General features: G+C 39.1%; 1 protein-coding gene across 1 annotated transcript in view; it reads right to left on the reverse strand.

The window, feature by feature from the left end:
- Window positions 1-22,957, reverse strand: part of SYNJ1 (synaptojanin 1) — a 73,532-nt gene that overhangs the window by 17,800 nt on the left and 32,775 nt on the right. The window contains exons 18-24 of the mRNA XM_058186215.1: window positions 15,757-15,915; window positions 10,725-10,881; window positions 7,782-7,899; window positions 7,461-7,676; window positions 4,575-4,653; window positions 1,945-2,107; window positions 952-1,164 (exon numbers count right to left, since the gene is read on the reverse strand). Coding sequence (XP_058042198.1) covers window positions 952-1,164; window positions 1,945-2,107; window positions 4,575-4,653; window positions 7,461-7,676; window positions 7,782-7,899; window positions 10,725-10,881; window positions 15,757-15,915 — 1,105 coding nt within the window. The remainder of the gene's footprint in view (window positions 1-951; window positions 1,165-1,944; window positions 2,108-4,574; window positions 4,654-7,460; window positions 7,677-7,781; window positions 7,900-10,724; window positions 10,882-15,756; window positions 15,916-22,957) is intronic.

Below are 22,957 nucleotides of genomic sequence, written 5' to 3' on the forward strand. Positions count from 1 at the left end.
ATACTTTTCAGAATTATGGCCAGAATGTTCAACCTTGGTCTCATCAGACCATAACACATTTTCCCATATGCTTTTGTCGGTCTTGATGTAGGTTTTGCAAAATGTAGCTAGACTTACATGTTTTCTTTGTAAGAAAAGGCTTCCATCTTGCCATTCGAGCCCACAGCCCAGACAAATGAAGAATATGGGAGATTATTGTCACTTGTAGTATACAATCAGTACTTGCCCAGAAATTTCTGCAACTCCTTTAATGCTGTAGGTCTCTTGCAGCCTCTTGGACTAGTTTTCATCTTGTTTTTTCAGCAGTTTGGAGGAATATTCAGCTCTTGGCAATGTCATTGCCGTGCCATATTTTCTCCACTTGTTGATGACTATCTTCACTGTATTCCATGCTATATCCAATGCCTTGGAATTTTTTTTGTACCCTTCTCCTGATCGACGTCTTCCAACAATGAGATCCCTTGATGCTTTGTAAACTGTTTGAAGACCATGTCTTTTGCTGTAAGAGGCAACTGTGTAAATGTCAGAAAAATCCTACTAGTATAGTTGAACTTTATATGGACTTTATCAGAGTCACTTTAATTGATGACAGGTACGTATGTACTGATTACTATTTAATACTAGTTTGTATGTGATATGTTAATTCTGAACACAGCCACATCCTTACTTATAAGAGAGTATGCACACTTATGCAACCACGTTATTATACATTTCTTATTCTTATTCTTCTTTTCCCCTCAGTTTGTTTTACAATTAAATTGTACAACTTCTATATTATACTAAACCTGGAAAAAAATTTGAAGTTATTTACCTTGATCTGATTTTTTTTTTTTACATCTCAAAAGACTGGCATTTCAGCAGTGGTGTATAGACTTTCTATATCCACTATAGATAATGATAGTGTCTTTGATTGTGACAGAATAGAAGTTTGATTAATAAATAAATATCTACCTTGAGAAGACACTGGAGGTCCAGGAGTCTTATTGGGTGTCCTGCTTGGCCTTGATGGAAGAGTTGGAGGCAAACCCTCTGATGGAGTAGGGGACTGGCAGGGGCTTGAATGAGGGGAAGAGGCAGGTGAGGCTCCAAGACTAGAGCCTGAAGCTAGCTGTAGGTGTTGTGGGAGAATTTCTTCTACTTCAGTACTATAATCATCAACATCACCTTGAAATGGAAAAATATTCCTATAAATTGTACCACGATTAATATAAAATGAAAACTATTATGCAGAATATTACACTTTAATATATAGTCTCAATCAAAGTTTAAAATGTGGATACATTCAGATTTCATTTATTTTAATGTCATATAGCGCAATGCAATTTATTTTAATTTATATATTTAGGCACCTCTCAACTCCAAACTGATAAAATAAATATTAACAATTATATACAAATAAAAAACAAACAAACAAGAACTGGTGGTAGATCTAGCTAAGCTAAGCCTCATACAATTTGACAGAGATCCCAGCCACCCTAATCCAAGGCCTGGGACAACAGTCAGGTCTTTTAACTTCTTTGGAATGGTAGCACAGTGAAATCATATAGATATTAGCAATCTTATTGCTAATTAAATTACTGGAACCCTGGCATCTTGATGATAAACAGGAACTTAACTATTATATATTTCTCAGTATTCTATTTGAAATTTAGGTACATCTCATTCTGGTAAATATGTGCCAAATAAAAGGTAATAATTTCATATAAATTGTTGTTGCTAACTTGGTCCCATACAGAATCAATAAGGTAAATTTAGAAAAGATTTTGTTGATAGTTAAATTTATGAACTAACTATAGGAATGTAGTATTAGATGGGAAAAATAGTTTTTATTCTTATCCTAAAAGTCAGTAAATTCAATAGATTCAACTGTGATGCGTTGTATATTAGTAACATGTGCTGTAAGATAGCATCCATTGAACAGAATCAATCTTGAATCTGGCAAACCTTCCATATCATAGTCTGCTGTAACTTCTGCATCTTCACAAAGCAAAGTAGAACTTGTTGATGAGGGCAGCCCAATATTAACTCTCTCCAAACTAATTTCATCTTCTAAACTCTTAATCCAATCAGGGTTTTTCAAAGAAATGTTAGCCGTTTTCCCAAGAACCTGAATTTCAACCAGAAAGAATAGTTCACACAATTTCTTAAAAAATCAAATCAAAATACACCCCCCCAAACAAAAGTTCTTTATACGGTAATTAAAGAGAAAAGAACAAACATGATCATTTGAAAATTCCTTGTGCACAAGCTATGTATACTCCATTTGTTTAAAAAGCAACCCTAACCCTAATCCTTACCTAGAAATAGGGACATCTACAGAAGTGTGTCAAATGATATCATGACCCAGATAATATTCTGTCCCTTTTTGTTTGTCAAGACATTCCTCACAAGGAGTAGAATTTTATATGACACAATAGAGGCAGTCCTTGACTTACAACCACAATTGAACCTAAAATTTCTATTACTGAGACAGATGTTAAGTGAGTTTTGCCCCATAACATAACATAACATAACATAACATAACATAACATAACATAACATAACATAACATAACATAACATAACAACAGAGTTGGAAGGGACCTTGGAGGTCTTCTAGCCCAACCCCCTGCCCAGGCAGGAAATCCTACACCATTTCAGACAAATGGTTATTCAACATTTTCTTAAAAATTTCCAGTGTTGGAGCATTCACAACTTCTGCAGGCAAGTCGTTCCACTTATTAATTGTTCTAACTGTCAGGAAATTTCTCCTTAGTTCTAAGTTGCTTCTTTCTTTGATCAGTTTCCACCCATTGCTTCTTGTTCTACCCTCAGGTGCTTTGGAGAACAGCCCGACTCCCTCTTCTTTGTGCCAACCCCTGAGATATTGGAACACAGTTATCATGTCTCCCCTAGTCCTTCTTTTTATTAAACTAGACATACCCAGTTCCTGCAACCGTTCTTCATATGTTTTAGCCTCCAGTCCCCTAATCATCTTTGTTGCTCTTCTCTGCACTCTTTCTAGAGTCTCAACATCTTTTTTACATCGTGGCGACCAAAACTGGATGCAATATTCCAAGTGTGGCCTTACCAAGGCATTATAAAGTGGTACTAACACTTCACGTGATCTTGATTCTATCCCTCTGTTTATGCAGCCCAGAACTGTATTGGCTTTTTTAGCAGCTGCTGCCCACTGCTGGCTCATATCTAAATGGTTATCCACTAGGACTCCAAGATCCCTCTCACAGGTACTACTATTGAGCAAGGTACCACATATACGGTACCGGTGCATTTTGGTTTTTTTGCCTAAATGTAGAACCTTACTTTTTTCACTGTTGAATTTCATTTTGTTAGATAGCGCCCAATGTTCAAGTCTGTCAAGATCTTTCTGTAACTTGAGCCTATCTTCTGTTGGCTATTCCTGCCAGCTTGGTGTCATCTGCAAATTTGATGAGTTCCCCATCTATCCCCTCGTCCAAGTCATTGATGAAGATGTTGAAGAGTACTGGGCCTAAAACAGAGCCTTGGGGTACTCCACTGCATACTTCCCTCCATGTGGATGTAGTTCCGTTGAGGACTACACGTTGAGTGCGGTTGGTCAGCCAGTTACGAATCCATCTGGTGGTGGTGCTGTCTAACCCACATTTTTCTACTTTATCTAGTAGTAGGTTATGGTCTACTTTATCAAATGCTTTACTGAAGTCCAAGTAAATTATATCGACAGCATTCCTCTGCTCTACTAATTTTGTCATTTTGTCAAAGAATGCGATAAGATTAGTCTGGCATGATCTGTTTTTGACAAACCCATGTTGGCTTTTGGTTATTACTTTGTTTGCTTTTAGGTGTTCGGTGATTCGTTGCTTGATTATCTTTTCCAGAATCTTCCCCGGTATTGAGGTCAGGCTGTAGTTTCCTGGATCTGTTTTTTTTCCTTTTTTGAAGATGGGAACTACCATTTTACGACCTTTCTTACCACAGTTGTTAAGTGAATCACTGCAGTTGTTAAATTAGCAAAACAGTTGTAAACTGAATCTGGCTTCTCCATTGACTTGTCAGATGGTCACAAAAAGGTGATCACATGACTTCTGGACACTGCAACTGTCATAAATACGAGCCAATTGCCAAGCATCCAAATTTTGATCATGTGTCATGGAATGGTCCTAAATGTGAAAAATGGTCATAAGTTACTTTTTTCAGTGCCGTTGTAACTTCGGTCAGTAAGGAAAAGGTTGTAAGTTGAGGACTACCGCTATACATTTGGCTGACATTGGCATCGTTGCGGCTAACTGCAAAACGAAATAGCTATACATGCAAACATATGTGGAAACAATTAGGGAAAATCTTAGAAACAACCACTTCATGTTGCTTCATCATTCCCATGCGTCCTAATATACCACTGACTTAGGAAGAAATATGTACATTGAAGCACAGTCCACCTCAAAATTAAGTCCCAAATTTCACAAATTTTGCAAGAATGTCTTATCTAATATCTATACGTAATGATTAGAGAATACTAAAATAAATCACAATACCACACACTCTGCTTACACCAGTATTATTTACAGAGGTATAAATAGGGATAGAAATGATTGTTACCTCAATACCATCCAGATCCAGAACATTTAAAGCAGAACTGCCTTCCAAAAATGTCACCCACATTTTATCTTCTACAAATCTGTAAATTATAACAAATTTTAAATATGAATAACACAACATACTGAAGATTACTACTCATCTATATTTTGTCTCTGTAGTTTGTTTTTTCAATATTTCTACTTTGGCCAAACTGACTAGCATGATATGGCTCCCTGAAACAAAATGTAGATGCAATAATATCTACAAAACTTACTACAAAGTAATAAAAATATTTATAAAAAAAGAATAAAGAGAACCCTCTTGCCATTCCAATTTGGTTTCTATAAGCCTAGAACACTGAATACATAGCCATAATTCTCAAGACAATGTTATATATTTAACATTATATGAATGTAAAACTGCTTCAAAATGTTTTGGCATAGGAAATGTTGTCCAAATATGTTAAAAATTATTATTTCCAAATTTTGATAAGTAAAACACTGCCAAGCAAAAACGTCAACATTGTTCAATCTATTTTCAATGCTTCTTATCATACAATATTATACTATATCACTTCTGAAAATATTCAATCCCAGGTATCCTCATATTTAAAAACAATGCATTTTTATAGCAATACAAAGATGTTTTCTGTTGTAAGCATGGGCACTATAAAAAGGCCTAAAACAAATACATATAAGAAACTCTAAAATGCATACCTATCATATGTATTTTATATGTCTACTGCTGAAAATATATACCATAAGTAGTCCTTGACTTTAGACCACAATTGAGCCTAAAATGTATGCTGCTAAGTAAGACACTTGTTATGTGAATTTTGTCCCATTTTACGATATTCCTTGCCACAGTTGTTAAGTGAATCTCTGCAAATGTTAAGTTAGTCACATGGTTGCTTGGCTTCCCCATTGACTTTGTTTGTCAGAAGGTCATAAAATGGTCATAAGTCACTTTTTTTGTAACTTTGAATGATCACTAAACAAACTCTTATAAGTTGAGCACTACCTGTAACTGTATTATCATTAGTCTTATAGAAAAGATTATGCTGAGAAGCTTCTCTGAAAATTGGAATAATTTTACCTTCTATCCTAACATAATCTCCCCAAATATTATAGACAACATAAAGATTTATCATTTTAGCTTACTCTAAATAAAAGATTTTGAACATTTTAAGAAAGGTTGCAGTATTTACAACTGAATTTGTTCTAACCTTATAAGTATAACTTCACCATAAGTTGCAAATTTTTGAAGAAGTTCATCAATCAAATTATCATCAAAATAGTTATCTTCTAATGACGATCCTTTAATGGAAATCATTATAGTGCCATCAGGAGGTCCCTGAACTGCAATTACTTCCTTGTAACTTTGTGTCGCTCTTCTGCATCAACTTCAAAAATATCTATATCAATAAGTGCAACAACAGGCCTGAAAATATATCAGTAAAAGTCATAAATTAATTCAAAGCTATGGATCATATTGGAATAGGATAGAATTTTCAAAGGATGAGAAGCTATTATGAAAGGATCATACCTATGGTCAGATGTTTTTAATTCTGCCCGTCCATAATATAGAAGACCGCCTGGATTCCATGTGTAAAGAAGTTTATTTTCATCGTCAAAATTGGAGTTCAAAAGGTCCATGTCTTCCGCTAAAATGAAAAAAATGTGATATGTTCTAGAGACCTCAGATTATAGGACTACAAAGGGAAAAGGAAATCAGTCTGAAATTCTCACTTCAGCTTTGTACTGAAACATACATTGTAAATATAATCTACAAGCACATAAATTAAAATACTTGAAGCAGTGAATTGGAATTTCACTTCAGAGCTTTTTTCATTTTCACAATACTCTATTATTAGAAGGAAACTTTTAGAATATATTTAATGCATTTCTAGTATTAAAATGTTTGTGTGTTCCCACATGGAAGTAAAACCAAAAATATCCATGAATCAGATATAATTATTTCTCATAATTCTAATACCGTATATACTCGAGTATAAGCCGACCCGAATATAAGCCGAGGTACCTAATTTTACCACAAAAAACTGGGAAAAACTATTGACTCGAGTATAAGCCTAGGGTGGGAAATGAGGCAGCTACTGGTCAATGTAAAAAATAAAGATAGAGCCAAGTGTTCTATTTCTTAAAGGGAGAGGAAGGTGTAGGGAACCCCACCACGGTCTGATTAATTAAGATGACGACATAATGAGTGCGAAACGTCGAGGCATTCTGATGATTTGCACGCCTTGGGTCTCCTCTCCTATTTAATCTTTAATCTTTCAGGGAAGGCAAAAGATTCGCCGCCGTTCGGCGAGGGATGCTGCTCTGCCTTTTTTGGCTGTGAGTGTGGCCGGGATGGAGGAGGTGCGGTGAAGTAAGATTCAACAGCGGCAGGGAGGAGCTGGCTCTGTGTTTGTGTGTGTGTAGTATGAGCGTTGGCCGCCCTGTTTCCTGGTGCTCTGCTCCCTGACCCCAGTGGCAGTCCTTACTCATTGCACTGTTCTCTTCCTTCTTCGCTTTTTCTCTCTCCTCAGTTGTTAAGCGAATCTCTGCAAATGTTAAGTTAGTCACATGGTTGTTTGGCTTCCCCATTGACTTTGTTTGTCAGAAGGTCATAAAATGGTCATAAGTCACTTTTTTTGTAACTTTGAATGATCACTAAACAAACTCTTATAAGTTGAGCACTACCTGTAACTGTATTATCATTAGTCTTATAGAAAAGATTATGCTGAGAAGCTTCTCTGAAAATTGGAATAATTTTACCTTCTATCCTAACATAATCTCCCCAAATATTATAGACAACATAAAGATTTATCATTTTAGCTTACTCTAAATAAAAGATTTTGAACATTTTAAGAAAGGTTGCAGTATTTACAACTGAATTTGTTCTAACCTTATAAGTATAACTTCACCATAAGTTGCAAATTTTTGAAGAAGTTCATCAATCAAATTATCATCAAAATAGTTATCTTCTAATGACGATCCTTTAATGGAAATCATTATAGTGCCATCAGGAGGTCCCTGAACTGCAATTACTTCCTTGTAAACTTTGTGTCGCTCTTCTGCATCAACTTCAAAAATATCTATATCAATAAGTGCAACAACAGGCCTGAAAATATATCAGTAAAAGTCATAAATTAATTCAAAGCTATGGATCATATTGGAATAGGATAGAATTTTCAAAGGATGAGAAGCTATTATGAAAGGATCATACCTATGGTCAGATGTTTTTAATTCTGCCCGTCCATAATATAGAAGACCGCCTGGATTCCATGTGTAAAGAAGTTTATTTTCATCGTCAAAATTGGAGTTCAAAAGATCCATGTCTTCCGCTAAAATGAAAAAAATGTGATATGTTCTAGAGACCTCAGATTATAGGACTACAAAGGGAAAAGGAAATCAGTCTGAAATTCTCACTTCAGCTTTGTACTGAAACATACATTGTAAATATAATCTACAAGCACATAAATTAAAATACTTGAAGCAGTGAATTGGAATTTCACTTCAGAGCTTTTTTCATTTTCACAATACTCTATTATTAGAAGGAAACTTTTAGAATATATTTAATGCATTTCTAGTATTAAAATGTTTGTGTGTTCCCACATGAAAGTAAAACCAAAAATATCCATGAATCAGATATAATTATTTCTCATAATTCTAATACCGTATATACTCGAGTATAAGCCGACCCGAATATAAGCCGAGGTACCTAATTTTACCACAAAAAACTGGGAAAAACTATTGACTCGAGTATAAGCCTAGGGTGGGAAATGAGGCAGCTACTGGTCAATGTAAAAAATAAAGATAGAGCCAAGTGTTCTATTTCTTAAAGGGAGAGGAAGGTGTAGGGAACCCCACCACGGTCTGATTAATTAAGATGACGACATAATGAGTGCGAAACGTCGAGGCATTCTGATGATTTGCACGCCTTGGGTCTCCTCTCCTATTTAATCTTTAATCTTTCAGGGAAGGCAAAAGATTCGCCGCCGTTCGGCGAGGGATGCTGCTCTGCCTTTTTTTTTGGCTGTGAGTGTGGCCGGGATGGAGGGGGTGCGGTGAAGTAAGATTCAACAGCGGCAGGGAGGAGCTGGCTCTGTGTTTGTGTGTGTGTAGTATGCGCGCGTTGGCCGCCCTGTTTCCTGGTGCTCTGCTCCCTGACCCCAGTGGCAGTCCTTACTCATTGCACTGTTCTCTTCCTTCTTCGCTTTTTCTCTCTCCCTCTCTGTCTCTCTCTCTCCCTCTTTCTTTCCTTCTCGTTCCCAGTTCAGAGCTCGGACTGCTCTTATTTTCACTCCCCCTTTTCTTTTCTTTTCCTTCCTTCCTTCCCTCCCTCCCTCCCTCCTTCTCTGCCTCTCTTTCGTCCCCCCCCTCCCGGGATCCTTGCGGGTCGAAGGTTCTGCCCTGCCTTACACCAGCCGCCCACCTATGCCAACGTCTCCCTGGCTTTTTCGCTCTCTGTAAGCAGCGCCTCCCCGGCACCGCCGCCCCCACGGGGGCCAGGAGGGGGAGGGGGGAGAGGGGGGCGAAAATGCCGACCGCCCCCTCCGCCCCCCGCCCCCTCCGCCGACCACCGCCGCCGCCGCCATCAAAAAGCGGACCGAAGGGCGCAGGAACCCCTCGAATGTGCCGGCAGGGTTGTTCTGTGTTCCTCATGAACGGCGGGTCTCAGCAGCTGGCAAAGGGGCTGCAAAGAGAACCGCCCGTTTCCCCCGTAAGGGACCTTGGTCCTTCCCGCTCGGCGTCTTTCTTTTTCTCCTTCTCCCCCGGAGGACGGGGAAAACTCTCCCAGACCTTCTCGAGATCGCTTCGGATTCAGTCCCTGGCTTTGTCTTTTGAATGGCAAAATCAACCCGCGTCCTTGGTTGGGGAGGCGGGCGGGAGAGGAGGCGAGAGGAGGGCGAGAGGAGGAGGAGTAAGAGGAGGGGGAGAGTGCCACACGCCCCCCCCCCCCCCACCGCGGGCAAGAGGAGGACGAGTGAGAGGGGGGCGAAAATGCCGAACGCCCCCTCCGCCCCCCGCCCCCTCCGCCGACCACCGCCGCCATCAAAAAGCGGCGGAAGCGCCGGAGGCCAGCCACCGCCCCAAACGAGCCGGCCGAGCTGGCAGAACATGCCGGCAGCATTTGGGCTCGTCCTGCCAGCACTTCACGGCGGCCTCCCCACCCCCACTGCCGCCGCACTCAATTTCGGCTGGAGAGGAGGCGGGGTGACAACGCCCCTCCGCCTCCGAGGCGAGAGGAGGACGAGTGAGAGGCGAAAATGCCAACGCCCCTCCGCCCCGCCCCTCCGCCGACCACCGCGCCGCTGCCATCAAAAGCGGCGGAAGCGCCGGAGGCCAGCCGCCGCCCCAAACGAGCCGGCCGAGCTGGCAAAGCATGCCGGCAGCATTTGGGCTCGTCCTGCCAGCACTTCACGGCGGCCTCCCCCCACCCACCCACCCCCACTGCCGCTTCGCACTGAATTTTGGCTTTTCGGAGAGGAGGCGGGGTGACAACGCCCCTCCGCCTCCGAGGCGAGAGGAGGCAGTGAGAGGGGCGAAAATGCCAACGCCCCTCCGCCCCGCCCCTCCGCCGACCACCGCCGCGCTGCCATCAAAAGCGGCGGAAGCGCCGGAGGCCAGCCGCCGCCCCAAAGCGAGCGGCCGAGCTGGCAAAGCATGCCGGCAGCATTTGGGCTCGTCCTGCCGGCACTTCACGGCGGCCTCCCCACCCACCCACCCCCACTGCCGCTTCGCACTCAATTTCGGCTTTTCGGAGAGGAGGCGGGGTGACAACGCCCCTCCGCCCCTCCGAGGCGAGAGGAGGCAGTGAGAGGCGAAAATGTCGAACGCCCCCTCCGTCCCCCGCCCCCTCCGCCCACCCCCGCCCCCGCCATCAAAAAGCGGCCCAAGAAAACGCCGGGGGCCAGCCGCCGCCCCCAAACGAGCCGGCCCAGCTGGCAAAGCATGCCGGCAGCATTTGGGCTCGTCCTGCCGGCCCAGCTGCAAGGGTAGACTCGAGTATAAGCCGAGGGGGCGCTTTTCAGCACAAAAAACGTGCTGAAAAACTCGGCTTATACTCGAGTATATACGGTACTTCCCATTTTTGTACAGAATGCTTACAAGAACTAATCCTCACCAGACTACTTTGTATTGGCAATATTAAATTTCATTATCTGACCTGATCGGTCAAAAGGCCATTTTCGTCTTCTCCACAGTATCCGATCTGTCCAAGCTGGTGTACGGCATTTTTCACTGGTATCATAGTCATCCGAAAATAAATCATATTTGTACGTAGGAGCAAAAGCTATTTTTCCCTCAACGAAGCCTCTAAATATCTGTGGGAAGGAAACTAGAGCATTAGGAAAACTTTATTATACCAATATCATACAAAGCTACGAAGCAAAACTTAATTTATAAATATATATGCAAATTGGTTATGACTGGAGCTTATAGGATCTCTGGAAGATGAAATAAGAAATATCAAAAGGTACATTAATATCAAGAACAAGAGGCTCCTAATGGTCCAATAGTAATGAAAAATAATAGCTCTTATGATAAAAAAAAACCCTAATCTTTTCAAGTTGTGCAAAATCAAAGGAAACAGTGCTAAGGTTTTCTTTGCTTAAGTGCAATTTAAAGAGGTTCTAGAGCCTCAAATATGAACTGAAAACCTCCTATTTGCAAACATATTACATATTACTCTGAGGCACAAAATAACTACGACCCATTGGACTCCTAATACTTCTAAAAAGCCAGATAACTAACCAGCCTTTGATCCTGAATATATTAACTTATGCAACACTCAACAGTTAGCAGCAAAGAGGAAAACCATATATCTTTAAAGGAAATGTGCAATGTTACCTGCCCTGCATTTTTCTGATTAACAAGTTGATCTCCTGCAGTAAGAGCATCCCAATTTTGCTGCCGAATTAGTTCTTTTACTTCCTCATTAGGAAGATCTATACGATAATTAAAATCACCACACCAAAATACATAGTCATGTGAAAACAGCATTCTGCCCTGAAACACAAGAATAAATCAGTGCAGCCACTTTGAATTTGGGTACAACACATATTTGCTATTAAATTACAGTACAAGTGATCCTTGACGTACAACTGTTAATTCAGTGACCTTTTGAAATTACAATAGCACTGAAAAAAGTGACATATAACCGATTTTTACTCTTTCGATCATTGTAGCATCCCTATCAAAATTCAGACACTTGCAACTGACTTATATTTATGACGGTTGCAGTGTCCTGAGGTCATGTGATCACCTTTTTGACCTTCTCACAGGCTAAATCAACACGGAAGCCAGTTTCGTATAAGAACCATGTTGCTAACTGAACCACTGCAGTGGTTCACTTAACAAGTGTGAAAAGAAAGATTATAAAGTGTGACAAAATTAACTTAACAACTATCTCACTTAGCAACAGAAATTTTAGTGTCAATTGTAATCATAAGTCAAGGACTACCTGTATATGCAATACTTGCATTCACAATTTTTTGCCAGTTTCCATTTGAAAGAAGAGATATTTGCCTAATTTCACTTTTACACTATCATGTTACTGCCTCATCCATTTCAGTATATGTTTCAGACATTTTTTTATCTGCAACTACTTCCTTCTAAACATTGTGTTGCCAAAATACATAGTCATGTGAAAACAGCATTCTGCCCTGAAACACAAGAATAAATCAGTGCAGCCACTTTGAATTTGGGTACAACACATATTTGCTATTAAATTACAGTACAAGTGATCCTTGACGTACAACTGTTAATTCAGTGACTTTTTGAAATTACAATAGCACTGAAAAAGTGACATATAACCGATTTTTACTCTTTCGATCATTGTAGCACCCCTATCAAAATTCAGACACTTGCAACTGACTTATATTTATGACGGTTGCAGTGTCCTGAGGTCATGTGATCACCTTTTTGACCTTCTCACAGGCTAAATCAACACGGAAGCCAGTTTCGTATAAGAACCATGTTGCTAACTGAACCACTGCAGTGGTTCACTTAACAAGTGTGAAAAGAAAGATTATAAAGTGTGACAAAATTAACTTAACAACTATCTCACTTAGCAACAGAAATTTTAGTGTCAATTGTAATCATAAGTCAAGGACTACCTGTATATGCAATACTTGCATTCACAATTTTTTGCCAGTTTCCATTTGAAAGAAGAGATATTTGCCTAATTTCACTTTTACACTATCATGTTACTGCCTCATCCATTTCAGTATATGTTTCAGACATTTTTTTATCTGCAACTACTTCCTTCTAAACATTGTGTTGCCAAAATACATAGTCATGTGAAAACAGCATTCTGCCCTGAAACACAAGAATAAATCAGTGCAGCCACTTTGAATTTGGGTACAACACATATTTGCTATTAAATTACAGTACAAGTGATCCTTGAAGTACAACTGTTAATTCAGTGACCTTTTGAAATTACAATAGCACTGAAAAAAGTGACATATAACCAACCGATTTTTACTCTTTCGATCATTGTAGCATCCCTATCAAAATTCAGACACTTGCAACTGACTTATATTTATGACGGTTGCAGTGTCCTGAGGTCATGTGATCACCTTTTTGACCTTCTCACAGGCTAAATCAACACGGAAGCCAGTTTCATATAAGAACCATGTTGCTAACTGAACCACTGCAGTGGTTCACTTAACAAGTGTGAAAAGAAAGGTTATAAAGTGTGAAAAAATTAACTTAACAACTATCTCACTTAGCAACAGAAATTTTAGTGTCAATTGTAATCATAAGTCAAGGACTACCTGTATATGCAATACTTGCATTCACAATTTTTTGCCAGTTTCCATTTGAAAGAAGAGATATTTGCCTAATTTCACTTTTACACTATCATGTTACTGCCTCATCCATTTCAGTATATGTTTCAGACATTTTTTTATCTGCAACTACTTCCTTCTAAACATTGTGTTGCCAAAATACATAGTCATGTGAAAACAGCATTCTGCCCTGAAACACAAGAATAAATCAGTGCAGCCACTTTGAATTTGGGTACAACACATATTTGCTATTAAATTACAGTACAAGTGATCCTTGAAGTACAACTGTTAATTCAGTGACCTTTTGAAATTACAATAGCACTGAAAAAAGTGACATATAACCAACCGATTTTTACTCTTTCGATCATTGTAGCATCCCTATCAAAATTCAGACACTTGCAACTGACTTATATTTATGACGGTTGCAGTGTCCTGAGGTCATGTGATCACCTTTTTGACCTTCTCACAGGCTAAATCAACACGGAAGCCAGTTTCATATAAGAACCATGTTGCTAACTGAACCACTGCAGTGGTTCACTTAACAAGTGTGAAAAGAAAGGTTATAAAGTGTGAAAAAATTAACTTAACAACTATCTCACTTAGCAACAGAAATTTTAGTGTCAATTGTAATCATAAGTCAAGGACTACCTGTATATGCAATACTTGCATTCACAATTTTTTGCCAGTTTCCATTTGAAAGAAGAGATATTTGCCTAATTTCACTTTTACACTATCATGTTACTGCCTCATCCATTTCAGTATATGTTTCAGACATTTTTTTATCTGCAACTACTTCCTTCTAAACATTGTGTTGCCAAAATACATAGTCATGTGAAAACAGCATTCTGCCCTGAAACACAAGAATAAATCAGTGCAGCCACTTTGAATTTGGGTACAACACATATTTGCTATTAAATTACAGTACAAGTGATCCTTGAAGTACAACTGTTAATTCAGTGACCTTTTGAAATTACAATAGCACTGAAAAAAGTGACATATAACCAACCGATTTTTACTCTTTCGATCATTGTAGCATCCCTATCAAAATTCAGACACTTGCAACTGACTTATATTTATGACGGTTGCAGTGTCCTGAGGTCATGTGATCACCTTTTTGACCTTCTCACAGGCTAAATCAACACGGAAGCCAGTTTCATATAAGAACCATGTTGCTAACTGAACCACTGCAGTGGTTCACTTAACAAGTGTGAAAAGAAAGGTTATAAAGTGTGAAAAAATTAACTTAACAACTATCTCACTTAGCAACAGAAATTTTAGTGTCAATTGTAATCATAAGTCAAGGACTACCTGTATATGCAATACTTGCATTCACAATTTTTTGCCAGTTTCCATTTGAAAGAAGAGATATTTGCCTAATTTCACTTTTACACTATCATGTTACTGCCTCATCCATTTCAGTATATGTTTCAGACATTTTTTTATCTGCAACTACTTCCTTCTAAACATTGTGTTGCCAAAATACATAGTCATGTGATCACCTTTTGACCTTCTCACAGGCTAAATCAACACGGAAGCCAGTTTCGTATAAGAACCATGTTGCTAACTGAACCACTGCAGTGGTTCACTTAACAAGTGTGAAAAGAAAGATTATAAAGTGTGACAAAATTAATTTACCAACACCACCTGTACAAATAGAATAGAATAGAATAGAATAGAATAGAATAGAATAGAATAGAATAGAATAGAATAGAATAGAATAGAATTTTTATTGGCCAAGTGTGATTGGACACACAAGGAATTTGTCTTGGTGCATATATTCTCAGTGTACATAAGATACCTTCATCAAGGTACAACATTCACAACACAAATGATGGTCATAGGGTACAATTTAACACTTAATGATACAACACTTAATGATAAGCATAGGGTACAAATAAGCAATCAGGAACAATCAATATCAATATAAATCATAAGGATTATGATTTATATTTATATATTTATATAAATATATATGCAAATTGGTTATGACTGGAGCTTATAGGATCTCTGGAAAATGAAATAAGAAATATCAAAAGGTACATTAATATCAAGAACAAGAGGCTCCTAATGGTCCAATAGTAATGAAAAATAATAGCTCTTATGATAAAAAAAACCCTAATCTTTTCAAGTTGTGCAAAATCAAAGGAAACAGTGCTAAGGTTTTCTTTGCTTAAGTGCAATTTAAAGAGGTTCTAGAGCCTCAAATATGAACTGAAAACCTCCTATTTGCAAACATATTACATATTACTCTGAGGCACAAAATAACTACGACCCATTGGACTCCTAATACTTCTAAAAAGCCAGATAACTAACCAGCCTTTGATACTGAATATATTAACTTATGCAACACTCAACAGTTAGCAGCAAAGAGGAAAACCATATATCTTTAAAGGAAATGTGCAATGTTACCTGCCCTGCATTTTTCTGATTAACAAGTTGATCTCCTGCAGTAAGAGCATCCCAATTTTGCTGCCGAATTAGTTCTTTTACTTCCTCATTAGGAAGATCTATACGATAATTAAAATCACCACACCAAAATACATAGTCATGTGAAAACAGCATTCTGCCCTGAAACACAAGAATAAATCAGTGCAGCCACTTTGAATTTGGGTACAACACATATTTGCTATTAAATTACAGTACAAGTGATCCTTGAAGTACAACTGTTAATTCAGTGACCTTTTGAAATTACAATAGCACTGAAAAAAGTGACATATAACCAACCGATTTTTACTCTTTCGATCATTGTAGCATCCCTATCAAAATTCAGACACTTGCAACTGACTTATATTTATGACGGTTGCAGTGTCCTGAGGTCATGTGATCACCTTTTTGACCTTCTCACAGGCTAAATCAACACGGAAGCCAGTTTCGTATAAGAACCATGTTGCTAACTGAACCACTGCAGTGGTTCACTTAACAAGTGTGAAAAGAAAGATTATAAAGTGTGACAAAATTAACTTAACAACTATCTCACTTAGCAACAGAAATTTTAGTGTCAATTGTAATCATAAGTCAAGGACTACCTGTATATGCAATACTTGCATTCACAATTTTTTGCCAGTTTCCATTTGAAAGAAGAGATATTTGCCTAATTCATGGCTTCCATGACGGCCTTGGACCTGACCCAGGTAGGTCCCCACCCACGTCGGGGGTAACACACTGGACTTGATTTTCGTCTCGGGACAGTGGCTAAATGATCTGGAGTTAGGGGAATTAATATCTCAACCCTTGTCATGGTCTGATCATTTACTCCTTCAGCTAGACTTTCGGACCGCTGCACCTCACCGCAGGGAGACGGAACCGGCTCAATGGTTCCGTCCCAGGCGCCTGATGGACCCTGAGAGGTTTCTGATGGAGCTTGGGCCATTCCCGAGGGAGTTAGCCCACAGCTCGGCTGAGGAGCTGGCGGCCACCTGGGATGAGGAGGCCGTTGGTGCCTTAGACCGCATCGTGCCTTTGCGGCTTCTGACCTGGCGACAAACTCGACCAGCTCCTTGGTATAACGAGGAGCTGAGAGAGATGAAGCGCCGGAAAAGAAGCCTAGAGAGCGCCTGGAGGTCCAGCCGCTCCGAACCAGACCGAACACTAGTGAGGTCATATATTCAGACCTACCTAGTGGCGATCAGGTGGCGAAACATAACTATTTCTCTGCACTCATCGCATCGGCAGATAATCGCCCAGCCACCCTGTTTAGGGTGACCCGCTCCCTGCTCAGGAGGAGGCTCGGGAGGACCCCTTACAGGGACGTGCTGAGGATTTTGTGCAGTATCTGTCTGATAAAATCGCTCAGATTCGGGACGGCTTGGACACTGATTGGATAGATTCAGGTGGGATGGCGGAGACGAGTCTTGAGAATGTTATCTGGGCTGAGTTCGATCCTGTGACTCCTGAGGACATGGACAGGTTGTTGGGTAGGTTGAATTCCACTACATGTTTATTGGACCCGTGCCCCTCCTGGATGGTGCTGGCCACCCGGGAGGTTACACGAGGCTGGCTCCAGGAAGTTACCAACGCTTCTTTGTTGGAGGGTGTTTTCCCTGCCGCTTTGAAAGAGGCGGTGGTGAGGCCCCTCCTTAAGAAGCCCTCCCTGGACCCGGCTATTTTAGCGAACTATCGTCCAGTCTCCAACCTTCGCTTTTTAGCGAAGGTTGTTGAGAGTGTGGGGGGGTATCAGCTTCCTCAGCACCTGGAGGAATCTGTCTATCTGGACCCGTTCCAGTCCGGTTTCAGGCCCGGTTACAGCACCGAGACGGCTTTGGTCGCGTTGGTGGATGACCTCTGGAGAGCCCGGGACAGGGGTTGTTCCTCTGTCCTGGTTCTTTTAGATCTCTCAGCGGCTTTTGATACCATCGACCATGGTATCCTGCTGCGACGGTTGGAGGGATTGGGGGTGGGAGGCACCGTTTATCGGTGGTTCTCCTCCTATCTCTCTGACCGCTCGCAGACGGTGTTGGCAGGGGGGCAGAGATCGGCCCCGAGGCGCCTCACTTGTGGGGTGCCTCAGGGGTCTGTTCTCTCGCCTCTCCTGTTCAACATCTACATGAAGCCGCTGGGTGAGGTTATCCGTGGTTTCGGGGTGGATTATCATCTGTACGCTGATGATACGCAGCTGTACATTTCCACCCCAAGCCACCCCAATGAAGCCGTTGAGGTGATGGGCCGGTGTCTTGAGGCCGTGCGGGTCTGGATGGGGAGGAACAGGCTCCAACTCAACCCTTCCAAGACAGAGTGGCTGTGGGTACCGGCGTCCCGGTACAGTCAGCTTACACCATCGCTGACTGTGGGGGAGGAAGTACTGACCCCCAGGGAGGGAGTGCGCAACTTAGGCGTCCTCCTGGACGATCGGCTGTCCTTAGAGAATCATTTGACAGCCGTCGCCAGGGGAGCATTTTATCAGGTCCACCTGATTCGCCAGTTGCGCCCCTTCCTTGACCGGGACGCCTTACGCACAGTCACTCATGCCCTCGTCACTTCCCGCCTGGACTATTGCAATGCTCTCTACATGGGGCTCCCCTTGAAGAGCACCCGGAGGCTCCAGTTAGTCCAGAATGCGGCCGCGCGGGTGATAGAGGGAGCACCGCGTTGCTCCCATATAACACCTATCCTGCGCGGCCTACACTGGCTACCGGTAGTCTTTCGGGTGCAATTCAAGGTCTTGGTTACCACCTTTAAAGCGCTCCATGGCTTAGGACCGGGATACCTTCGAGACCGCCTTCTGCCGCCGATTGCCTCCCAACGACCTGTGCGCTCCCACAGAGTGGGCCTCCTCAGGGTGCCGTCGACCAAACAATGTAGGTTGGCGGCCCCCAGGGGGAGGGCCTTCTCTGTGGCGGCACCAGCCCTGTGGAACGAGCTTCCTCCAGGATTACGACAACTACCCGACCTCCGGACCTTCAGACGTGAACTGAAGACTCTATTATTTCAGCGCGCTGGACTAGCCTAAGATAAAATGTTTTAGCATATTTTAATGGGGTTTTATTGGTTTTTACTGTTTTAGTGATCAGGCCATGATAATATTTAGTTTTAACTGGGTCTTAATGTTTATTTATTATATTGTTTTAATATGCCTGTGAACCGCCCTGAGTCCTACGGGAGATGGTGCAGTATATAAGTTTGATTAATAAATAATAAATAAATAAATAAATAATAAATAAATAATTTCACTTTTACACTATCATGTTACTGCCTCATCCATTTCAGTATATGTTTCAGACATTTTTTTATCTGCAACTACTTCCTTGTAAACATTGTGTTGCCAAAATACATATACAGCAGGGGTGTCAAACTTGCAGCCCGCAGGCCAGAATCCATTACGTGCTGGCCTCGCCCAGTCCAGTTTAGCGAAGGGTAAAAAAGTCATGTGACAATGCCGTGAGATGCAAGTTTGACATCCCTGATGTAGAGAGTGTTTTTTCTGCCTCTACAATCCTTTATCAACCAAACTTTATCACAGCACATAACTACAGGATGTCAGAAGAAAATGATAACTACTTATTTTCAATGAACTGATTTAGATGTTTATTCTATTTACCTTACTTAGCCTGGCCCTGCAAGTCCAATTACAAGGCTAATTTATATTCACTTCCTGTTAAGATTGGCACGTGTATACTACAACTATTCTTCTAAATGTTGGAGATGTCAAAAATTGATGTTTTTTCTCTTTTGTAATAGTCACATGATAAATTTATAGCTCTTTTCACATGAAGTCTTTGGGGAGATAAGTACTATCACTAATCAAAGAATTGAATGTTCCCAAGGAATAGGTTTACTGCATTTACTTAGTTATGTGACCAAATCATGAGCTTAAAAATTAAAAAAAAATTTGCAATATTGGAAAACTCTAGGTAACATAACCATTGAGTTGCAGATTAGTAAAACTTATTATATTGGTGAAAAAAACACATACAAAGTTAATTAATGAGACATCAAAGACAGGAATCACAATTTTATCAAATTTGGATGGGTTTTATGATTTATCTCAATAGCAAAAAAGACCAAAACCTGGTTTTGCCAATTGGGTTGGGGCCCTGAGCGTGCTGCTCACCGCTGGAAGTGGTTGACAGGGTGAGATGATCTCAACCTCATGCTAGCCATTTCTTTGATTTCAGTTATATATGTAGCTTTTGAAATTTTAATCATTTTATAGATATATATATCTTTTTACTATCTGTAAGTTGCCCAGAGTTGCCTTAAAGGTGAGAGGGCCAGCATATAAACTAATGAACAAAATAGTAATAAATAATCTGTTATGATTTATATATCTGGCAATTTTTAAATGCACAGCACCTGTTCCTTTATCCTCACTGCAGATCGTTTTTATTTGTTCCATATTTCTCCCTTTTTCTGCATAGATTTATGTTAATATTGTCACTTGCTATTGTTCATTAAAAACTAATAAAATTAAATTTTATTTTTACTTTCAAAATATTTGATAATCATGGAAAGTAAGTGCAGTTATTAATAAGAGTAAGTTCTTGATAATAATAATTATTAAATGTTGATCATGGAATACCAATTCTATTGAAATATACATAAAGGTACAGATGAAAATCAAATCTTAGTCTCCAATTATAGTTTTTTTTTGCACAAACCTGTTCATGTAACATTTACTGGGGGCTTCTTAAAGTTCGGTATTTATTAGAATCTTTTCAGATAGTATCTTTTTTTTTTAAAACAAGTTTTTTTATTATTTTTTAAAAACAAAAACAAAACATACAAATCTTTGTTGAACAAGATATCAGTTGGGTACATACTTTAACATATTTCAAATTTCACCCTCTCATTGTATCATTTATCCAATATTTTCCTCTCTTCAAATTTATAATAGCACTTTTCTTTAAAAACCTTTGTTCCATCCCTTTATCCTGGAAAATGCTTAGTCAAATCAAATTACCATATTTTTTGTCCCTTTTGTTGCCCCACCCTTCTTCCATTAAACAGAATACAACTCAATTATCTCTAATATTTATCGAAGACCTATAGCCAAAAAATAAAATAAAAACAAGGTCAAATTCTCTTTTGGCTTAAATTTCACCTTAATTAAAAGGTCACCCATCACTTATTTATTTCAAAATCCCATTTCACATAGAAAAAAGATAAGAAAAGAAAAGCCATTAAAAAAGTTAAAAACAAAAATCTCTCCTATCTTAATTCTCACCTTAATTGAAAGGTCACCCATCCCTTATTTATTTCAAAAGTCCCAATCCAAATAGTAAAAAGAACCTCACACAAAAATAAAATAAAAGTCTCTCCTGCTTTCACTCTCACCCTAATTAAAAGGTCTCCCATCACTTATATTTCCCAAAATCCCTTTCCAAATAAAAAAAACCTAAGCAAATTACACAAGAAAAAAACAGAACACACACATTTCTCGCTTAATGCTCATGTTGAAATAATTATATTGGGGGTTTTATCTCCCAATAAAAAACAATATAGAAAGGAACAAATATACAAAAAAGAAAAAGAAAAAAAATCTCCCTATCACAGAAATAAAAACAAATAAAGTTCTCTCCTATTTTCAGCCTATCCTTAAATAAGAGGGAACATACAGTATCTTATTTCTCACGTATTATTCATATTCAGATATTCTAATTAGAAGCTTTAACTTCAGATTTTTCCAGTTTCAATAAATGTGCTCAAAGAACTGTATTTTCATGACTTATTAAATTCCTTGTTTGCCCATATGCTCAAAAAATATATTTTCTTAACTTATCAGATTCCTTATGTCATATATTTTTAATGTATAATTTTTAAAGGTCAACCATCTAAGTGCTTTATTATTTCTTTTAAATATTCTGAAATCACAAAGATAGTTCCCTCTTAAGTATCATCTTCTACCTTTAAGTACCAAACTTTATCACAGCACATAACTACAGGATGTCAGAAGAAAATGATAACTACTTATTTTCAATGAACTGATTTAGATGTTTATTCTATTTACCTTACTTAGCCTGGCCCTGCAAGTCCAATTACAAGGCTAATTTATATTCACTTCCTGTTAAGATTGGCACGTGTATACTACAACTATTCTTCTAAACGTTGGAGATGTCAAAAATTGATGTTTTTTCTCATTTGTAGTAGTCACATGATAAATTTATAGCTCTTTTCACATGAAGTCTTTGGGGAGATAAGTACTATCACTAATCAAAGAATTGAATGTTCCCAAGGAATAGGTTTACTGCATTTACTTAGTTATGTGACCAAATCATGAGCTTAAAAATTAAAAAAAACTTTGCAATATTGGAAAACTCTAGGTAACATAACCATTGAGTTGCAGATTAGTAAAACTTATTATATTGGTGAAAAAAACACATACAAAGTTAATTAATGAGACATCAAAGACAGGAATCACAATTTTATCAAATTTGGATGGGTTTTATGATTTATCTCAATAGCAAAAAAGACCAAAACCTGGTTTTGCCAATTGGGTTGGGGCCCTGAGGGTGCTGCTCACCGCTGGAAGTGGTTGACAGGGTGAGATGATCTCAACCTCATGCTAGCCATTTCTTTGATTTCAGTTATATATGTAGCTTTTGAAATTTTAATCATTTTATAGATATATATATCTTTTTACTATCTGTAAGTTGCCCAGAGTTGCCTTAAAGGTGAGAGGGCCAGCATATAAACTAATGAACAAAATAGTAATAAATAATCTGTTATGATTTATATATCTGGCAATTTTTAAATGCACAGCACCTGTTCCTTTATCCTCACTGTAGATCGTTTTTATTTGTTCCATATTTCTCCCTTTTTCTGCATAGATTTATGTTAATATTGTCACTTGCTATTGTTCATTAAAAACTAATAAAATTAAATTTTATTTTTACTTTCAAAATATTTGATAATCATGGAAAGTAAGTGCAGTTATTAATAAGAGTAAGTTCTTGATAATAATAATTATTAAATGTTGATCATGGAATACCAATTCTATTGAAATATACATAAAGGTACAGATGAAAATCAAATCTTAGTCTCCAATTATAGTTTTTTTTTTGCACAAACCTGTTCATGTAACATTTACTGGGGGCTTCTTAAAGTTCGGTATTTATTAGAATCTTTTCAGATAGTATCTTTTTTTTTTAAAACAAGTTTTTTTATTTTTAAAACA

The sequence above is a fragment of the Ahaetulla prasina genome, chromosome 5 (assembly GCF_028640845.1).
Source record: "Ahaetulla prasina isolate Xishuangbanna chromosome 5, ASM2864084v1, whole genome shotgun sequence".
In the NCBI taxonomy this organism is placed as follows: Eukaryota; Metazoa; Chordata; class Lepidosauria; order Squamata; family Colubridae; genus Ahaetulla; species Ahaetulla prasina.